This window comes from Rhinatrema bivittatum, chromosome 13 (assembly GCF_901001135.1).
Source record: "Rhinatrema bivittatum chromosome 13, aRhiBiv1.1, whole genome shotgun sequence".
Classification (NCBI taxonomy): Eukaryota; Metazoa; Chordata; class Amphibia; order Gymnophiona; family Rhinatrematidae; genus Rhinatrema; species Rhinatrema bivittatum.
This window is the reverse complement of record NC_042627.1, coordinates 15901675-15924081: the sequence shown is the minus strand read 5'-3', so window position 1 is coordinate 15924081 and position 22407 is coordinate 15901675. Positions and strand designations below refer to the sequence as shown.

General features: G+C 44.5%; 1 protein-coding gene across 2 annotated transcripts in view; it reads right to left on the bottom strand.

Moving 5' to 3' along the window:
- SIN3A (SIN3 transcription regulator family member A) overlaps positions 1–22407 on the bottom strand; it is a 173174-nt gene that overhangs the window by 8517 nt on the left and 142250 nt on the right. For both annotated transcript variants that reach the window (XM_029574814.1, XM_029574813.1), the window contains exons 16-20: positions 17985–18154; positions 12381–12554; positions 11767–11859; positions 8906–9000; positions 3824–4031 (exon numbers count right to left, since the gene is read on the bottom strand). In XM_029574814.1, the coding sequence (XP_029430674.1) occupies positions 3824–4031; positions 8906–9000; positions 11767–11859; positions 12381–12554; positions 17985–18154 (740 nt within the window). The remainder of the gene's footprint in view (positions 1–3823; positions 4032–8905; positions 9001–11766; positions 11860–12380; positions 12555–17984; positions 18155–22407) is intronic.

Sequence of the window (22407 nt, the reverse complement as noted above, 5' to 3'; positions counted from 1 at the left end):
GCAGGCTGCTGACTAAATCCTTGGGGGAGAAGACCACAGAGGAAGAAGGAAACCAGGACCCCTGGCTTTCCTACCCCTGGATATTGCAGGCTAAAGCTGAACGGGGATTGCTAACTCCCCTGCTTGCCTGGCTCAACCTGAGAGATGGGTCCATGAAGGAACCTATCACCTCAGGGAGCTCTTCTAATCTTCTTTTACCTATTTTCTACTGACTCACTAACTTTTTTTTTTTTTTTTTTTTTTTTTAATTAGATTGCAGGTTTGCACCTCTACCATCTGCTGGAGAGACAGAAATACTGAGGGCCTGCAGGTGGCACTCTTGGTTAAGCAGCAGTGCCTAAAAAGCTTTTTAGTTCTCTGCTACCATCTGCTGGTAGGGATGCAAAGCCCACTTGTCTGGACTGATCTAGGATATGAAAAAGAACTCAGGTTCAAGTTTGTTGTCACTGGAGTCAACTGGGGTCCAGTGAAGGCAGGAAAGTAACTGCTGCTACTGAGGCAGCAGCTGCTGGTCAGATAGTGGCAGTGAGGCTTCATCTGAGATGCCCTTTCAGCCAGCAAGGGCTCCTGGTGCTACCCAGACATGCTGTCTGGGGTTGGGGGAGGAGAGATGGTAAAGGAGAGGAAAGGGAGCATGAAGCAAGGGTCTGTATAGCAGAGAGGCTCAAATGTGAATGTTTGTACTATAACTGGCTCTTCCCAATACATCACCTCCCAGATTTGAATTTTGGGTTTTAAAAGCAGCAGTATTACCTAGTTTACTTATATCATGCTTTTGTTTCTTGCTTCTCTCCACATCCCCTTTTTTTTCCTCTTGCAGCTGTTTTACATCTGCTTTCCTTCTTGAAAGATTTTTAACTTACATTTTTACATTTGTTTGTACAAACCCAGGCCTCTATAGTTCTTACAAGGAAAACTGTAGTGTCCAAAACAAAACCAGGCAAACCAAAAGCCCATATGACCATGAATAGCATAAATATGTTAACTGTCACTCTCCCAGAGGGCATGACAGATAGTGTCAGTGCATGTAGTGCAAGCACAGTTGGACACTTTCATTTGCGAGTCATTGGGGGGGGGGGGGGGGGGGGATTTTCATCCTTTTAAATATGTAACCAATTATAGCATCTTTAAAAATGTACTCTCTGTAGGTGCACCACAGTAAGAACGTGTGTCCTGCAAGTAGTCTTATTACAGAAGAGTGTTATCACTCAGGTTTGACTTGATGACACTTGTATAAGAAAAAGAAAAAAAAGGCGTATCATGAATCCAAGGGTCCGAATTATTGAAAATAAATGCTACAAACAAGAAAAGCTTTAACGTTTAAGGTCCATTCTTAAGTGTACAAATGTCCAAATTCCAACAAATGACAGGAGAGAAAACCCTTCGTGGACACATGGTATAATGTATGTGTGAGCATGCTCAGAGAGGCTCAGAGAGGCTCAGTCAAAATTCTAGAAACTTTGACCTAAGTTTTCCGTGCCGGGCTCCATTGGATGATATCACCCAAGCGTGAGAACGGCCAACCAGCTTGTCCTCGGAGAAATGCACGGTCCCCTGACATGGACTGTATTTCGCAAAAATGGCTGTCTGGAAGGACAAGGCAAAGCTTCTATAATTCAAAGAAACAATAGAGTAAATACAACAGAACCCAATGAAATAACAAAATAGCTACATTTTAGCAAAGAGGAAAGAGTAGGCAAGAGCGTTACCATACCAAAGCATTCATGCAGCACTGCTCAGAAGGCATGCAGGCTCAAAACAGCAATGACAGAAATGAGACTGAAATCTAGTAAACAGACAGACTGATCAAAAAGAGCACCAAAAAAGTCACGTGACGATGAAACTGACCAATCTAAACTAATTGGGGGGACCAATCAGAGACTGCATTTAGAAGTTATAGGCACAATACCACTAAGAAAAGCAAACAGAAGGCAAGTGAGACAACAGAAACAAGCACACACGCCAGAAACAAAAAGCAACAACAGAAACGGGTAATGAGAAACATACAAAATAAGGGAAATATAAAATGCTTAGAGAGAGATCACAAAAAAATGTCAATAAAAAATGTCAATAAAAAACAGACCATTAAATCTCACAATTGCACCCCACCAGCATTAGGGTACCAAGAGTGTGGATCCACCACGGTTTCCTGTGAAGAAGCCGGTCCCCAAAGTTACCCCTGCGGACAAGCTGGCAGGGAGCTTCAATGGCCAAAATTCTGAGATTGATGGAATGTTTGCAGTCGAGCCAATGAGAAACCAGTGGGACGACCTCCTCCTGTGAATTACGTATGCAGCTCATATGCTCAAAAATGCTAGTTTTGAGCAAACGAGTGGTCTTGCCAATGTATAAGAGGGGGCAAGGGCACAAAATGATATGGACTGGGCCAACAGAATTGCAGTCTGAGGTGTGTCTCAAAAGAAAAACGCTGCCTGTGGTAGGATGGATAAAAGTAGAAGCAGAGCAGGGAAAAGGACAAATGCCACAACCGCCACATGGATGATGGCCTGAAACAGAATTACTTATAGATGTGGGGGTCCCAGAGTTCAGAAGAGACAAGCCAGTCTCTCACATTTTTGCCACAAAGGAAAGCAAAATGGGGAGACTCACAAAACCCTGAGGATGGACACAAGATATCTCAAAAGCATCAGATAATGGAGCAGACCTGGCCAACCCAAGGGGAAAAGGGAAGGACACAGGTGATCCTATCAGATGATGAAAATAAATACTCAGGAATTAGTGAGAGATCGAGGTTGTCAAAATGCACACACTTAAGTGCTCGCTTCAAAATCCTGTTAGGATAGCCCCAGGAGTTTCTTTGAATTATAGATGGTTTGACTCGCCCCACTCGATGCAGCCATTTTGACGAAACAGTCTGTGTCAGGGGACCTTGCATATCTCCTGTCATTCAGGCCGATACAGTACAGTGCGCTCCGGCAGAGTGCACTGTTAACCCGCATTTGGACGCGCGTTTGACGCGCTAGATTTACCCCTTATTCAGTAAGGGGTAATAGCGTGTCGAGAACGCGCGTCCACCCCCCGAAACTAATAGTGCCCGCAACATGCAAATGCATGTTGATGGCCCTATTAGTTATTCCCGCGCGATTCAGTAAGTAGAATGTGCAGCCAAGCCGCACATTTTACTTTAAGAAATTAGCGCCTACCCAAAGGTAGGCGTTAATTTCTGCCGGCACCAGGAAAGTGCACAGAAAAGCAGTAAAAACTGCTTTTCTGTGCACCCTCCGACTTAGTATCATGGCGATATTAAGTTGGAGGTCCCAAAAGTTAAAAATAATTAGAAATTAAAAAAAAAAAAAAAAAAAAAAGTAAAATCAGTCTGCGGCTTGCAGGTTGAAAACCGGACGCTCAATTTTGCCGCCGTCCGGTTTCCAAACCCGTGGCTGTCAGCGGGTTTGAGAACAGACACCGACAAAATTGAGCATTGGCTGTCAAACTCGCTGACAGCCGCCGGTCCTGTCAAAAAAGAGGCGCTAGGGACGCGCTAGTGTCCCTAGCGCCTCTTTTTACTGCGGGCCCTAATTTGAATTTTTTTTTTTTTTACTGAATCGCGCACACAGGAGAGTGGCCTGTGCGCGTGCCAGGAGAGCAGCATTTATTTTCAGTAATTCGGATCCTTGGATTCATGACACTTTTTTCTTTTTCATTTACCCGTACTTGCACATATTTCCACTTCATTTTGTGCTTGTATAGTAAGAAACGAACCACAGCATGTACTGTCTTACAGAATCTCCTAGCCAAACAGTGACCACTGTACAGTCCCCAGTCTTGGCACAGATAGTCTGAGATCTCCATCCATTCCTACCTGCTGAGCACGCAGCAGAGCCGTCCTCCTGTACATGTAATCTTCTGACTTGATTACATACACCATCTTGTATGAATTCAATTTGAATTTACACTCCAGTTTGTCCAAGCTCTCCAAGTTTTCCATGGACTTCTTACTGTTCCCCTCCTTCCCTTCTTTCTCCTGCTGCTCCCGACCCCGCTGACACTTGCGGATCCTCCTCAAGTTCCTGAAAATCAGAAAAGTTTCTGCTGGAATTAGTGCATCGCCGCAGTCTCCGCACAGGCCCAAGGAAAGCTGGACTATTTTGGCACATGCACATATGGAAAACACATCTGTATACTAGCTTAGTCAGTTAGAATTTACTTGTTTGTGAGCTCTGCCAAGCCCCCTTTATGATTTCAACATTTCCTTTTATCTGTTTTCACACTTTTTTTGGACAACCTTTTATTGCCTAGACCCAATTCCTCAATATCTTCTCCTTCCCAACTCCACTCTTCAATTATTTATGCTTTGCACGTATCAGTTTAGTGTCTCCATGCAAAGCATCATTACAGCACAGCTTGACTGATTTAGCTTTCCCATGGAAGAAGTTGTTAAGAACTTAAGAATTGCCATGCTGGGTCAGACCAAGGTCCATCGAGCCCAGCATCCTGTCCCCGACGGTAGTCAATCTAAGCCGCAAGCTCCTGGCAGATCCCTGAAAGTAGATTTAATTCCTTCCAGGGCTAGCAATAGTTTTCTTTAGTTTTCTTGGCTAATCTTGTGTTATGGACTTTTCCTCCAGGAACTGTCCAAACCTCTCTTTTAACCCAGCTATGCTAGTTGCCTTGATCATGCCCTCTGGCAACAGATGCCACAGCTTGATTGTGCGCTGAGTGAAAAAGTACTTTCTATGATTTGTTTGAATCTGCTGGTTGTTAGTTTCAGTATTAATTGAAAGGGTAAAATAACCATCCTTTATTTACCCGTTCCACCCCACTCAAGATTTTATAAACTTCTATCGTGTCCCCTTCTCAGCCATCTCTTTTCCAAGCTAAAGAGCCTTAGTCAAGGCAGACTCGTCACAGAAGAGATGTTTCATCCCTTGTTTTTGCCACTCTCCTCTGCTCCTTTTCCAGTTCAACTATGTCTTTCTTGAGATGGGGCAACCAGAACTGCACACAATACTCGAGGAGTTTTCAAAAATATGAAACACAAATATCTCCTTTGGAATTACATTTAAGGGAGTTTTAATGATCTTAACTCCCACTGTGACCACGCAGCTGAGAAAGCTAAAAGCATACTTAGGTGCGTAAAGAGGTATCACTAGTAGAAACAGGAAATATTACCACCTCTCTACAGGTCTCTGGTGAGACCCTACCTTGAGAACTGTTGTCAGTTCTGGAGACCACATCTACAAAAGGAACACGGAGAAGGTACAGGAAATTCAAAGAAGGGCCACCGAAATGATGCATGGACTGCACTATAAGCCAGCATAGAGCATGAAGAAGCTAAAATTGTGTTCTCTAGAAAAAAGAAGAAGGGGAACTGGAGATATGATGCAAATATTCAAACATCTAGCAACGTTCAATGAAAGTACTAGAATGAAGCATTTTCCATAGAATGAACAGTTGAAGGACAGGGGCTCATCATATGAAGCCAAAGAGGGAATCTGAGAAAATGCTATTAAATAAAAGAATAGAGTAACAGACTTCTTGCAGAAGTGGTAGGAGCCAAAACTGTGACAGAATTCATGCATTCATGTGATACACACAAAGGAATTTATTAATGGGGACAGAGAAAAGACCATAGATCGAGCGAGACCTGTGGCAGCATAGTAGATGGGTACAAATGGGCAGGTTGGATGGACAAAATGGTCCTTTTCTGCCATCATCTATGTTTCTAAATTAATAATGTAAACATTTGCTAGTACTACTATCTTAACCGTGGTTAATTTTCAAAATACCTGGTTATTCTCAAATCTTGATCTACATAAGAACATAGAACTTAAGATATGCCATACTGGGTCAGACCAAGGGTCCATCAAGCCCAGCATCCTGTTTCCAACAGTGGCCAATCCAAGTCACAAGTAGCTGGCAAGTACCTAAACATTAGATAAATCACAAGCTACTATTACTTATTAATTACCGTAATAGCACTTTATGAATGTTTCCTCTAGGAACTTATCCAAACCTTTTTTAAACCCAGTTACACTAACTGCTATAACCACATCCTCTGGCAATGAATTCCAAAGCTTAACTATGCATTGAGATCGACGCCGCTCCTCCGGAGGGGAAGGCTCCGAGAGGGGCTCGTTTGAGAACAAGTCCGAGAAGTCATCGCCCTATGGGTCGTAAGGATCCTCTTCCTCTCTGGGGCCCGAACGCAGAGGGCTGGAAGGGGCAGTGGGCCTGGGCCCCCCAAGGGCACCCCCAGCATCGAGAGGAGCATCGACCATGGTATGCCGGCGGTGGGGGGTGGGGAACAGGACCGGTGGCGGCCCGGGGAACTGCGAGCAAGGGTGCCCGGTCCCCGAGGCCTCATCCTCTTCCTCGGACCTGGGAATCAGGATCGCTTCCGGGGGAGGGCGTCTGTGGCCGAGGAGGCATCAAAGGCCTCTCTGGCACCGGTTGCATCGGTAGGGCGCCAAGGTGGTCATCCAGATGCTCCAGCAGGGGTGCAAGCATTGATGTTGGAGGCTCAGAAACGGGTATGGGGGCCAGTGGTGCCGGCAGCTCCATGCTCTGTAGCGCTTTGAGAACCGCAGATTGCACCCTGTGGTCCAGCTCCTCCTGAAAGTCCTGGGTGGTTAGGACTGATGGAGGGGAAAGAGGCAGCGCCAGCACATCCTTGGAAGGATCACGAGGAGGACCTCCGCCTAGCACCGTTGCTGGTGGGGAACGCCTTGGGCTACCGGAGGCACCGGAAGATGGGGCCTCTGGCAGCCGATGCCGCTCCAAAACCGGCACCGTGGTGAGACAGTCACAGTGTCTATGCTTTCTGGATTTCCAGCGCCCCATCATCGCTGGTCTTGGGAGCCCCTAAGGGGGGAGGAGAAAGGTTATCTCAACCCTCAGCCGGGTCCGAGCCCTCAAAGGAGTCCTCTAGCGTCTGTGTCCGGGGATCAGGAGAATGCATCCTGCGGATCCGGACTTCCGGGGAGACTTCTGGCTTCCTGGGTAGCTTCTGAGGAGGGTCCACCGGCAAACAGATCTCATGACACCCTCTCTTGCGGGCACTGCTGGCCAAAAAGGCCTGATGCATGAGTAGTATAAACTCCGGGGAAAACCCGGAGGACCCCATAGCAGGTCCGACGACCGGGTCCTGGTCCTCAGAGATCTGTCCCAAGGCCCCCAGGGCCCTATCGGGGCTTGAATTGGCGGGGAAAAAGCTCGGGGGGATTCCCTTCCCCCTATCGCTGCCTCCTCCGCCACACGAAATGCTCCCAAAATGGCCACCATTCCCGTGCTAAGAGGGAACGGGTCGGCCCGAAGCTCAGACGCAGCCGGCAACAGTCCTGCAGAGACTTATGTGCTGGGAACCGCCATAAAAGCGCCAGAAGGTCCTTCCCCCTCCATGGAGGCAGGCACGGCAAAGTCCCGCCGCAGCTCGGCTCAGGAGCCTCCCCCCACACGCGGAGCACCGGCTGCCACAGGGCATAGCGAGGACGCGGCAAAGCCTGCCAAAAGCACTGATCGACACGGGGGGGGGGGGAACCCCGACAAAAAAAAACTCACTGCCCAAAGTGCGATCCCTCACATGGGCAGGCCCCCGCGGCGAATCATTCCTGCAGCAAGGAGCCCCTGCGTCCCTCATAGTTTTTTGTTTTGTTTTTTTTGTTACTCAATTAGAGGCAGGGAAGGGAACGCAGAGGAGAATTACTTCCCTGAGAGTAGGCAGAGTCTGCAGGCTGCAAAGAGGGGGGAGAAAACTGGTCCCCCAGCTATCACCCCCGGCGCAGAGGCACACTGTTGGGGTCTCCAACCCCTTCTCATTCCTGCCTACAACCAGCGGGGGGACAGTCCCACCAGGACCTCCCAATCCCCTGGGAGACTTATTCTTCTCTACACAAAAGTTCTGTTCTCTTTCCTTCTGTATCTCTCTTTTTTTTTTCTAGGCTCAGGTACAGAACCACAGGTTTTGCACCACTTCCATCTGCTGGAGACAGAGAAATACTGAAGAGTAAAAGGTGACACACCGGGTTATGAGGCGGAGCCTCTGAAACTTTCTCTGTCTCCATCTGCTGGAAGGGAGGCAAAACCAGGAGTCTGGACTGATCCGGGTACTTACAGGGAACTACATATTCTAAATGACTCAAGTGTGACATCCCTTTGACATAAGGTTCTACTGGTCAGAATATGTGATACTGATGCAATATAAACCTGCTGCTCATAGAAAGAAGACAAACCAGCTGTGTTCATTCTCAAGTTTTCAAGTGATCTGGCAATTCTGGTCACCACATCTCAAAAAAGATATAGTTGCACTGGAGAACATGCAGAAAAGAGCGACCAAAATAAGGGGCATGGAACAGCTCCCCTATGAGGAAAGGCTAAAGAAGTGAGGGCTATTCAGTTTGAAGAGATGACTGAGGGGGGATATTATAGTCATGAAAGGACTTGAACAGGTTAATGTAAATGAGTTATTTACTCTCAGATAATACGACTAGAGGGCACTACGTGAAGTTAGCAAGTAGCTCATTTAAAACAAATTGAAGAAAATTCTTTTTCACTCAGTGCATAGTTAAGCTCTGGATTCATTGCCAGAGGATGTGGTTATAGCAGTTAGTGTAAATGGGTACTTGTGACTTGGATTGGCCACTGTTGGAAACAGTATGCTGGGCTTGATGACCCTTGCCCTGACCCAGTATGGAATGTTATGCACCTTCTCATCGGTCAGACTTTTCCCCTGTACACCAGTAGAATGAAAGGATAGGTGTCCTGCATAAGTATCCATGCAAACTCTTGTACCAATAATAGTGCTTTTTATGTACCATCCAGAATGAACACACACCGTCTTAGAGACTGCAGGGTGTGCAAAAAAGCTGCTGGGTCATGCCTCCACTCTCTCATGAGTGTTACTTGTATAACACCCACTCACAATCAATATGGAGTGTTCACTCACCTGGGTAAAAACACAGGCTTCTGGGCCAGGTGTTCCCGCAGCTCTGGGGAGGTTGAGTCAGAATTCACATACCGCTCCACATAGTCAGACCAACGCTGAAATCACGCACAGAGCAAGAGAGTTACCAATGGCATCACATTCTAACTCCAAACTCAATTTTGCTTGCCCTCAGGATACCGGTGTAAAAAGCCTCAAAGTAAACCATCCTATGGCTCACACGCAATGACTTTAACAAAGGCAACTCTTTTTCACTCATAAAACTCTTCCCCTTTTCACCCACCACTAAGACTCTATCCAATCACTTCCTATCCGGTCTCATGTCACACAAATTTTCTAGAGCTCCCACAAGTTCTCTTTTCTTCTCTTTCCTTTGTTACACTTGCCCCTTACTACTCATCAGCCTCTGCACTCTTATTCTGACTCCTTTTGGGATCATCCCATCTTACCTGGTTTCCTCCTATCCTCAATGTCCACTTCCATTTTGCCCTCTCTCCCATACTGTTGCCCCTCCCTGCTATCCTGTTCACCAGTTTCCCTCTCGCTTCTCCACCCTCCAAGCTCCAGCTCTCATCTCCCTTAAGCCCCTGCATGCATGTGTGTCCTTTTTGGGTTTAAACTCAACTTGTGTTTGTATTCTTAGCAGGCTGGGAAAAAACCTCTCTCTCATATACAATGCATGTGAAGCTGCAGTCCAAGCATCATCCAGTTCAGAACTCAAAACTGGACAAAAAACTAAACTATAAAGCAACTCTGCTGGACTGAAATCTATCTTCTTAATGGTTACCTACCGGAGTGTACACAGTGCTAACTTGTTGGGAAAGAAAGCTTGTATTGTAGTGCCCCTTCTGGTGGAAAATGGGGAACTTTATGTTTATGTGCTGTGTGACCTCCAGTTCACATCTGCTTCATTTACTGTATAAACTCTCTCTATTTCATACCCAGTTACTACCAAGAGAAAATAAAAAAAAAAAAAAAAGCAGCTCAGGATTTGTTTTTTCTGTAGCTGATTATAGCTCACACTTTACAACAGCCGTTGTTAAACAATGTCAGATAACTGTTTTATTGCAAAAAAAACAAAACCACAAAAAAACAAACAAAAAACCACAAAAACCCCCCAAACCCAAAAACAAAAAAAGCCAACCTGAGCTTCATATTCCATTGCTTCTGTGCAGTAACTAGATGTTAGAGAAATACTTCAAATAAATGGAGCAAATGTGAATTGGCAGCCACCGAGCAGATGTACATACAAGTAATCCTAAGGTCTCCTATATTTACCAGGACCTTCATCATCCAAAAAAGAAAAACTATAATAGCCAAGTCCTTGACTGGTTTTCCCTTTATACAGTGAAGCTCTCTCTAAAAACTACCCTTATTTAAGTCATTTGTATATTGCCTAGACAAGGTTCAAACTGGTGCACAATGGAATATGCATAAACCCTATTGAACCCTGGCCTGGCCAAAGGAAAAAGCATCTTTTAGCTGTGTTTCAAAACCTCTACAAGATCTGCAGCCATATACAAAAGTAATGAACACACTAAACCTCCTATTGAACCATTCTAGTTTTTCCACTGAGAGCTTGGTTAGGCAGATGCTCTCGCCTCTCCTAGTATAGCAAATAGATTCACATTGAAAGTAATTGGAGCCAAGTAAAGCCCGGCCAACTAAGCAAAATGCAAAATAAAACTATTATTTTTCTAACAGATCCAGAGTGCTACTTTTAAAAAAGTGCTTCTAGGATTTAACTCCAATTAAATTCTAATTTTAAAAAATGCCTCTGTATTTCTATATACTACCTCACTAAAATGGGAGCTCCAAGTACATTCGTGCCTACCTCACAAGTCCCAGGCTCTATATCTGCTCCATTTACTAGCTAAACATTGTTCATTTGCTCTCTGCTACTAAGGAGCTGGACTGTGAAGTTTAACCCGAGTTTTCCCCGACATACTCCAAAATGGTTTGAAAATCAGAGAACATAGGTTAAGTGTCACATGCCCCTTCAGAGCAGTAACTTGGTGTGTATAAACATGTTTAACAAGTAAACAGCACAAATGATAGAGCTGGCAAACAATTTACAACCTACAGGTCCTTCTTCCAGCCGCTTTTAATAGTTTAGAGATCCTTTAAATAGTAACAAAAAAAAAAAAAAAACGGAAATTGATTCAACCGAATTCAGATCCTCTGGGCTAATTCTGCAGTTTCTGCTGCCTGAATCTTGTTGGACAGAACGAGTCCCAGCCTTCACCGCCACTCCAAGAAGGGAGGAGTGCAGCAGGACAGAGAGAGAAGGTAAAGAAGGTAAAAGAGAAAAGCCAAAAATCTAACAGCAAGCAAATCACAGAAAAGGAAAGACTCAAAACAGAAGGGAGTAAAAAAAAAAAACAGGAACACAACAAAATCATAGAGGGTAAAACAAAGGAGCTAATAAAAACATCCAGCAAGAATGAGGACTGAAAATTAAGCGATTAAAAGGAAAGCACAAAGAAGGAAAACAAGAATCAAGAAAGAACAAAGGAAAAAAATCACTAAGTCGCTGTAGATCGTTAAAACTTTTTATTTTTATATTACAAGTTGCTTTTTTTTTTTTTTGTAACAAACCACATAGGTAACAAAAATGCACAACAATTTGACCATTCTAACAGTTTCATTGCACAATGAGCAACCGCAACCGCACTGCCTGGAGACAAATCAAATGGACATTTTGATTTTGCTTTTTTTCCCAGCCTGATTCTTAGTATTTGTGGTTTGGAAATTGTCCCTTTAAAAAGGTCAGAGCTCAAACCTGCTCCACCCACAGAGTGAACAGGGTGTCAGAGACCGTCCTTACAGGTGCACCAAGAGCGTCATTCGTGAGCTGCTCTTACCTCCGCCTCCACAGGGTCATCCGAATTCTCTTCCTCTGTGTCCAGTAGCTCAATCGTCAACTGAACCTGACCTCGGCTCTGGATGAACATCAGCTGCAAATGAGAAACATGAGTTCACAATGATCACAACAGTGCTGACTGATAAACTGCCTTAGAGCCTAAATGCCAGGACATCACTCAACTGCAACTACTGTGTTGCTTTCTCTAGCTTAAGAGGAGGAAATGTTGAGCTGACCATGTTGAGATTTCAACCTCCGCTTTTCCCCACAGGTGTTTTGGCCATCTTAGATGGCAGACACATCCGGGAGGCAGGATCAGCTGGAGTTTTGCATTAGCTGAATTTTCAGTGACCATATACTAACAGGACAATTTTGCACACCTTAGATAAGTCCACACACTTTTGCTTGCCAAACCAGCACAAGAGTACTCCGTAATGCAGATTTATCTAACTATCCTTTAATGTTGAAATTAGTCTGCAGCTAATTAGATCAATTTTTTAAAATTACCTTCTACATTTTTATAAAACATATACATATTTTATGATACCAATATAGTCCCAGGGTAAAGGTGGCTGTACTTGAAAACAAGTGTTTCAGAGTCTGGGCTAAACGTACCTTGAAGCAGTTTTCATCAGACATGCTCTGCTCAGCTTTGCGCTGGTAAGCAGCCTCAGTAAGGGTCCGGGAAGCTTGGGTAGCAAGGAGGCCTCCCGTTGCCCCAATATTGCTCTCCAATAGGTAAAGGTCAGTCACCTGCACGCAGATCTCGTCACTCACTATGTGCTGGAGCTGGGAAAGGAAATACAGGCGGCATCAGTACTTCTCTTTTACAAGCGGAAAAAGGAGAAAAAGTGTGTCGAGGACAAGGCAGAGACAGATCTGAAGAATGCTTAAGTAGGGGCCAGACTTGGTAAAATGTTGAATCTTTCTCTCTAGAATATATTGTCTCTTGATATAAAAATACAAGGTGGCACGGGAAGTGATTTAGACTGGGAAAGTAGTTAAAAAAAAACAAAAAACCCCCAGACACAAATTCCATGTCCTTCATTCCAATATGTGGATGGCTGCTCAGCAGAAACTTACATTTAGTCACTACCCATCCATTGTGGGAGATATGTAGGGATCTTTTCAGTTATTCTTTTATTTTGCTCAGTAACTTATCCACCAGCTGAAAAAGCCTTTACATGTAATGGCACAATTGAGCAGCATGTCCACTTCCACAGACATCACGAGACTCCTGGCACCTCCTTGTCTGTTTATGTATGCCACTCACTATCAAACTGACCAATAATACCCTGATCATGCTGCTTATCAGAGGCAGAAGAGACAGTAAAGCTCTCCTAATTGCTCGTCTCAAACCAGTGATGAACCACAAAGTCTCTGGTACCATCTAGTGACCCTGAGCCACCTGCTGACAGTCAGAACCCCCCCTTCCCCCAGACTCTCCATCTGGCATCCATCGTGTCTATTACCCAATCCAGAAACTCCAATTCCACCCCCTTGGATAAAATGGCCATGAAGAGCCACCAAGCTAGACATACTTGGCCTCCCTCTGAAGGGGCAATTTTACCTTGCAATTTTGCATTTGAGGGCTCCAACGTGAAAGCAGAGTTTTCCACAGTGGCCTCATATAAGCCACCACCAAAGAAGCCAGATGAAATGTGGATGCCATTGGCCCAAGGCCGGCAGATAATTACAGGTCTTGAGAAGTGATAACAGGCAACTGGAACATTTGGGCTGGAAGTTTTAATAATCATTCAACCTTCTTCCATCTTGAACTGGGCACTAAGATATTCCAACACCCGTGAGGGATCCAACTTGCCCTTGGCAAAAAGCTGACTACCTTTCCTGCTGAAAGGCTGCCATGATCACCACTATCACCTTGGAACAGGTGCGAGGAGCAGTAGCAAAACCAAAAGGAAGTGCCTGATACTGGATACATTGACCCAGCACTGAAAACCAGAGAAACCTCTAATGATCCCTGCAAAATTGAAGAGAGATCCAAGGACACCAGTTACTTTCACTTCTTTACAGCCACAATCATCAACTTCAGGATTTCCATACGAAAATGAGGCACCTGCAACAACACGTTCACCTCTTTCAAACCCAAGAAGGGACAAAACATGTCTTCTCTCTATGGTACCACAAAGTAAATGGAATAGCACCCTTGACCTCTTTCGCCATCTGGAACTGGAACCACTGCTGCGCCAAGTGGTGAAGCAATCCAGGGTGACCTTTACTGCCTCTCTCTTCCCTGGAGACACACAAGGGGAGACTAGAAAGGCATCAACCACTGGATGCACAAAGTTAAAGGTGTAACATAGAAACATAAAATGACAGCAGAAAAAAAACCTAACAGCCCATCCAGTCTGCCCAGCAAGCTCCCATACTTATCAGTTTCCCATACTTATCAATTTCACATATCGCCAAGGTCAGGGCCCTTGTTGGTTACTGTTTTGAGTCAATTTCCCACCAACCCCTGCCGTCGAAGCAGAGAGTAATTTTGGATTTGCATCAAAAGTGAAGTATCAGGCTTATTGGTTAAGGGTAGTAACCGCTGCATCAAGCAAGTTACCCCCATGCTTGTTTCTCCAGACTGTACAGTTCAACGCCATGTTGGATGTTGTCTGATCCCTGCAAACTTGGAGAGATCCTCTTTTCCAAATTTCTCCTTGCCGTAGAAGCAAAGAGCAATGTTGCAGTTGCATTAACCGTATGAAGGCTTATTGGATAAGGGTAGTAACCACCATTCAGCAAGCTACCCCCATTCCTCTTTCATTCATTCCCATCCTCTAGCCTTTAGGGATCCACAGTGTTTATCCCATGCCCCTTTGAAATCCTTCACAGTTTTAGTCTTCACCACTTCCTCCGGAAGGGCATTCCAGGCATCCACCACCCTCTCTGTGAAGAAATATTTTCTAACATGGTTCTAAGTCTTCCTCCTTGGAGTTTCAAATCGCGACCCCTAGTTCTACTGATTTCTTTCTAATGGAAAAGGTTTGTTGCTGACCATGGATCATTAAAAACTTTCAAGTATCTGAAGGTCTGTATCATATTACCCCTACTCCTCCTCTCCAGGGTATACATTATTTAGGTTCTTCAGCCTCTCCTCATAAGTCATTTGATGGAGAACACCCACCATTTTGGTCACCCTTCTTTGGACCGCCTCCATCCTCTCTCTGTCCCTTTTGAGAATCAGTCTCCGGAACTGAACACAGTACTCCAGGTGAGGCCTCACCAAAGCCCTGTACAAGGGGAATATCACTTCCTTTTTCTTACTAGATATTCCTCTCTCTATGCAGCCCAGCATTCTTCTGACTTTAGCTAACACCTTGTCACTTTGCTTCGGCAACTTCAGATCAGACACTATCACCCCAAGGTCTCTCTCCTGCTCCGTGTATATCAGCTTTTCACCCCCCCCCCCCCCAAACACATACAGTTCTTTTGGACTGCGACACCCCATGTGCATGATTCTGCACTTCTTGGCATTGAATCTCAGCTGCCATATCTTCCTTAAATCCAGTCTCATTCTCTCTACTCCTTCCGGCGTGTCCACTCTCTCCTCATCCCCAAAAGCACCCACTGAGCCATAGATATTTTGGTCCATTCTTCATAAACCAAGAGTAAACATCTTTATCTGCACTGCGTGGACCAACTGACCTTCATTGACGGCTCGCAAGCCTTCTTGAAGTGGTACTGGAACACCTACAATACCCGAATGCAATCCACTTTGAAGTGCTGAAAAGCAGATATAAATAACTAAAATAATCTCTCTCTCGCACCCCTCCAATGACAGGGATGCACTTCAATATTGCCTCTGAGAAGACAGGGCGACGCAGTCTTGCCTCATGAAATGTCTGTATGCAAGGTAAAGTCTTACAAGACACCTTCAGCCTATCCTCAAGTAGCTTATGGACCTTCAATTCCACAAGATGCTTAAGTTATTCAGGTCTACATCCAAAACAGCTTTCTTTGAACAGATTTCCCAGCTGTGACTTGGGTTAAACATCTGCAGCAAAAATATACAGCAAAAAGGAGATGCCTGACAGATATTGCTGAAGACCTTCAGCAATATCTGTCAGGCATCTCCTTTTTGCTGTACTCACCCATGTGTGAGGACTACCATCCTGCTTGTCCTGTGAGAAACCATTTGTTGTCCTTAAACCAAATAATTCAACAGCGATGAAAACCATACCAACTTCTAGCCGCTCTACCTCCTTGTTTATCAGGCTCTCCTCAGAAACTGCCATTGGAATCTGTTGTACCCTGTGCAAGTTCGCTCATGCCAAAAGACAAGTACACATGGCTGCCCTGAGAGCCAGGGCCCACACCTCAAAAATGCATTTGCGATATAGGCACATCTTGAGATTCCAAGCTCCTTTAAAGGCTACACAGTCTTTCACTGGAATTATTCCCCCCCCCCCCTCCCCGAGACCATGGAGACCAAGGTTTCCATGCAGGCTTTCCAATGTTCCAAGGCTTCTTCAGGAAGGGGTACAGCCTCACTATGGCCCAAGCACTTTCATCATTCTAAACAACGGAAAGGCCTTAACCAGACCATGCTGTCCTTCCAAAATGTGATCTTCCTCATTCTGCTTTGGCCCCTTTTCCTTAATTCCCAGCTCTGCCAGGATCTGAGTAAACATGGCAGGTAATTCTTCCCTCTTCAACTGGTAAAACATTTTGGGCATCTTCCTCCTTCACCACTAGGAGTTTCCCTTCCTTCCAGAGGGTCCTTATCCAGACTGCTACTTCTAGGGTCCCCTCTGAGGGATTTGCTGGGAAATCATCCCCTGGGCTTAACTACTTCTCAAAGATCTGCAAGGAATTTGAACATGTTATTCTAAAGCTTATTTATGCTGGTGACTAATGGTGAACTTGTGAGAACTGGAACAGGATAAGATTTGAGTGTAAAATCAAAAAGTGATTTTGCAAGTTTCTGATGAAGCCATTAGGTTGAACATTAAATCACTAGAAGATATATCTTGTACCTTGTCATAAGTGTCAAATTTCTTCTAGATATTTTTTTGGTCCAGTAGTTCCTTCTCTCTCTTTTTTTCTTTTAGCTCAATCATAACCACTGCTGGGATTCTGGCACTTGGGGTTTTTCTCCTATTTTAATAGCCCCTTCCACTGTTCTTAAGTAAATTGCAATGTCCCGAGGACAGCGCCATGCACCAGAACTCGTTTTGGAACCCTGGCTCCTAGGCTCTAAATCTGTCCACCAGGTGTAGCCTTTATTGTGGATCATGGCTCCCACACTCCAGGAAACCAGAGTGCGGAAGACCTGAGCTGGGAATAAAACTGGGACCCTCCACATTTAAATGCACAGCACTGTTACAGAACTGAATTGGAATTTTTAATATCCATTTAGTTTGGTTTTTTTTAATGTAAACTTACATTTTATTTTTCATAATAGGACAAGAAGCAACAAAACAAACAATTAATAAAGTAAAAAAAAAGGCAAAGCAATGAATAAAGAAAAGGAAAGAACATCCTGGAATACCCAGAATGAAGGCACTATGAGTGGCAATAACCTCATCCTGAAAATGATTAGGTACAGGGAAATACCAGCACCACAACAACTATTTTTAATTGAGTGTTAGTGTGTTATAATAAAGAAAAATGTAGAATTTTGTATCTCCATGTTCTGATGCAGGAGAAGACTCCTAAGAACCTGAACTGTCCCCAAATACCTGGAATTGTATTGGTTTAGGAGATCCTAGAAAAGTGGCCAAGTTAGAAGAAAATCTATTTTGCTCTCTAATGCAGGCAAATATAGATTCAGAAGATAAATTCATGAGGGCCAGGATCAAAACGACAATATACCCAAAACTAATTTATGGATGCAGAGCTGAAAACCTTGCCAGATTATAGATCCATAGTTTAGTTTTCACTCAAGGGAGATAATCAGCAGGCCATTTTGTTTTTCTCTAGATCACCTTAAATAAAAACAAAAATAAATTGCCCCAACATTTTGTGAGTGTTTATAATTCCTTTTTGTTTGTACAGTTTGTGTTTTGTTTTTATGTATGTATGTAGATGTATAAATACATATTTTTAAAATGAACAAACATGGGTACTGCAAAGAGGATTAAACTGGATAAATAAAATAAATCTACCAAACAATTTAGCTACATGAGGATATAACTCTACAAAGTGAACAAAGAGAGATGCCCCTTCCAACCCTCCCCAATTGTGAAGTGCCAATGAGCTCACTTGTCTGACGATGCTCTGGATAAGTTTATCCATGGTGAAGGCAATGAAGGCATGGATGGTGAACATATCCCGCAGGTTGTCCTCATACTGCGATGAGTCCAAATTACCATCCAGCAGATTCCGCACCATGTCCAGGAAAGCAGAGTAATATTCTCCCACCTCCGTTTCCACTGTGGAGTAAGAATGGACAGGGGCGAGAGAGAAAGAGCAGTGAGGCCTGAAGGGAGGGGAAAGCATAACAAAACTATTTGAGCTTAAAAAAACAAAAAACATATACATTTCCATGACTTGTTGATTGCTGCCTGACCCTTCTTTCCCATATCAAATGGGAAATGGTCTAGAATAAGTTAAAAAAAAACAAAAAAAAAAACCAGGGGAACACTCCCAATATCATCATTTCTAGAAGAACAATCAGAGTATTTTCATTCATGAAATCTACAGGCAAAATCTAAATGCATGAAGGTGGATATCACGGACAGAGTGTTATGTTGTACTGAGTTTTGACTCAAAAGCAAGCTATCAAAAATCAGTTATATAGCAAATGTTGCTTACCTGTAACAGGTGTTCTCACAGGACAGCAGGATGTTAGTCCTCACATATGGGTGACATCACAGGATGGAGCCCAATCTCGGAACACTTTTGTCAAAGTTTCCAGAACTTTGACTGGCCCCTACTGTGAGGGCCATGGCGACTTCAGTAGCACACCTACGATCGGTGCCACTTCCTGACATTTGCAGGGCTGCCACCTGGAGTTCTCTCCACACTTTCGCAGCCCACTATTGCTTGGACAAGGCAGGAAGACAAGATTCCATCTTCGGCCAGTCTTGTCCTGCGTAGCCTGTTTCCAACGTGACGTACCAACACCCTTCCGCCTACCCAGTGGGGTTCAGGATGCCCTCAACCAAATTCCACCCCAGTTGTGCCTGTTGCACGCCATTGGGTACATTTGGTGCTGTTCGGACATCCTCAGCTCGGTACTCACCCATATGTGAGGACTACCATCCTGCTTGTCCTGTGAGAAAGCAAGTGTTGCTTACCTGTAACAGGTGTTCTCACAGGACAACAGGATGTTAGTCCTCATGAAACCTGCCCGCCACCCCGCGGTGTTGGGTTCGTAACATTTTGTTTTATTTTTCGGCACTGCTGTAGCTTTCAAATAAGACTGAAGGGGGATCCCTGCTGGCTGCAGGGTTGGTGCCATGCTGGGCATGCCCAGTAGGGGCCAGTCAAAGTTCTGGAAACTTTGACAAAAAAGTGTTCCGTGATTGGGCTCCATCCTGTGATGTCACCCATATGTGAGGACTAACATCCTGCTGGATGCCATGTATCATCTTCTGCCGGCAGAGCTTCAGCTCCCTGCCGGTCTGCTGTTCCCGGGGTGCATCTTACTGCGAACCTCGGCGTGGCGCAGGTCCCCCTCCTCCTCCTCCCAACTCAGCCCAATCAGTATGGCGCAGGTCAAACATCAGCTGTTTGAATCGCGTGCGCCGACCCGCAGCACCTCGGGAACAGCAGACCAGCAGGGAGCTGTTTGAACTGGAGGGGCCTCCCTAGCGCACGCGGTTCAAACAGCTGATGTTTGACCTGCGCCATACTGATTGGGCTGAGATGGGAGGAGGAGAAGGGGGACCTGCGCCACGCCGAGCTTCGCAGTAAGATGCACCCCAGGAACAGCAGACTGGCAGGGAGCTGAAGCTCTGCCGGCAGAAGACGATACATGGCATCCAAGTTAGTACAGGCCATTTCCTTAGATATATTAGATGTTTCATGCATTTGACTGCACCACCATACTGATTGGGCTGAGCTGGGAGGAGGAGGAGGGGGGGACGGCGCGCGAGAGGGACAGACGCTACATTCACTCAAGGGGGAGCTCCATACAGAGCCCGTCATGGGGACAGAATGTTTTTTTTCTTATTTTTCTCCTCTAAATCCTAGGTGCGTCTTATGGTCAGGAGCATCTTATGGATCGCAAAATATGGTATTTAATTTTAGGGACTTGCCAAGTACTTGTAACCTGGATTGGCCACCGTTGGAAACAGGATGCTGGGCTTGATGGTCCCTCGGTCTGACCCAGTATGGCATTAGTAGCCTGGGATCTACCATATTTTTCGCTCCATAAGATGCACTTTTTTTCCCCCAAAAGTGGGGGAAAAATGTGCGTCTTATGGAGCGAATGTAGCATCTCTCCCTCTCGTGCGCCATCCCCCTCCTCCTCCCAACTCAGCCCAATCAGTATGGCCTGGGAGAAGAGAGAGCTAGAACGCTGCAAGGAGGTACTAATCCTGTTGCCGGGAGCAAATTGAAACTTGCTCCGACGGTGCCCCAGACGCAGACTTCCTGACCCCCACTCCTGACATCATCAGCTGGGGACTAACAGAGGGGCCTTCATAAACGGCCCTACAGTGGCGCATCACCGAAGCCAGGCGCGTGGTTTTGTCTGGAAAAACTGAAAATAAGATCATCAGAATTTAACAGAGGGCTGAGATACAGGAATTATAACTTCAAAAGTAAGCTCTCTCGATCTTGGAAGGGTGAGGAGATTTAAAAAGGTGGCGTGCTAGCTGTGACTGCTCTGCTCAGAGTAAGTTCTCTCTTATTTTACTTGTGATAAGATATGCCCTTGAAAAGGAAAGGGAAAGTTAGAGAGAGTGTATCCCTCAACTCCAACGATCCCAGCGGGGCAGCGTACAATTCTGCAGTACACAGCTTTTCACCCACATATGGAGAGGGCGAATTTCCCCGCTGGTGAGGCTGGAGAAGGAGCCTCCATCTCATCTGGGTGGGTCACCTTAAGCCCCCCAGTCCTGAGGAAACTTTCATCGACAATCTCGCAGAATATCCCAGATACGGTTTTGGTACCTAACGAGCCGGCGGGCTCTGTTAGTTTTCCAGAGGGAACAACCGGGAACCCTGTGAGTTTAAATCCAGCTATGAATCAGGAGAATATGATTTCTGAAGTACAAGGTGTTTTGCTTCAATTAATTGATATGAGAATTTTTATCCTAAACCAACTGTAGTGACTTTAAGACTCCTTATGGGAGCTCGTGGCACAGCTTGGGTCTGCAGTACAAAAATATTCCCAGCAAATTGCTACAAGTGGACAAAAAGAGGACACCTTTTCCCAAGAATGTAATACTAAATTAGAAGAGCAAAAAAGTCGAATTCAAGGGCTGGAAGATGGTGCAAAAAAAGGGCTGGAAGTACAATCCAAAATAATACAGGAACAATTAATGTTGAATAAGAAAATTGAGTTCATGGAAAATCGCCTGAGGCGTCTTAATCTCAGGCTTTTGAACTTCCCCAAAATTATTGGTGAACAGCCCAGGGTTACGTTAAAGAGATATTTAACTGAGGTCTTGAAAATACCATTAGATAATTTGCCATCATTTAATAGGGTACATTTTCTACCTTTTCATAGTGTGAGAGGAAGTGAGGAACAACATCAATTGGATTTGCAAAATTTAACACAATTTTTGGAATTCTCTACAATCAAAATTGTGGAGAGCGCTACCCTATTAATTTCTTTTGTTTATGAACCAGACATCAGTCTTGTAATACGCAGCTATTTCCAAAATCTAGGGATAAATTCCCATGGTCATTTTATCCAGATATTCCCAGACCTAGCCAAACCCACGCAGGAGAGGAGGAAAGGCTTCCTGTCATTATGACAAGAAGTCCAATCATTAGGAGCAATTTCAATTGAAGTTTCAATTGAAGTTTGCATATTGAAATTAAATAATGAAGTGTATATATATATTTTTTCCCCAAACAATTAAAAATGTTCTTAGCTTCCCGAAAAAGGATGCTCCTAGCCTCCTCACCTCAGGTAAGTCCCATAACCCAGGAATAAATAAATGAATGGGTAGAATCTATGTTATGCTATTTCTAGAAGAGTAGGTTTTTTTTCTCTGGTAAGCTCCTTTATTCTTGTCTCCTATCCCCTACTCCCAGCAATTTGTGGTCTAGGTAAAAATGAAGGATTTCAGTTATAAAAAAAAAAAAATTATTATTGTATATTTGTTAATATGGTTTCTTTGTTTCTGTACAAAGTATATGACTTTGTAAATTGAGAAAACTTAATAAATAATAAATTGGGGGAAAAAAAACGATGGAGGACAAGGAAAACCAAGAATGTTTGTAAAGTTTTTGACAAAGTCAAGCCACATTTTCTTCACAAAGGCTGATGCAATACCACGCGCTCAGGTTAGCACACAGGTTGTCCATGGACGTCCATAACCCCATGGCTGGACGCACGTCCATAACCCCTTATCAATAGTATGTAAATGCCATGTTGATGAGGCTATTAGCTTGTACCCCCTTATGTAAAAAAAATAAACGTGTGCGATATTAAGTCGTAGAAACCACAGAAAGCAGCAACGTGAAAAAAATATTTTAAAAAATGTCTTGCCGGTGGTCAGGTTAG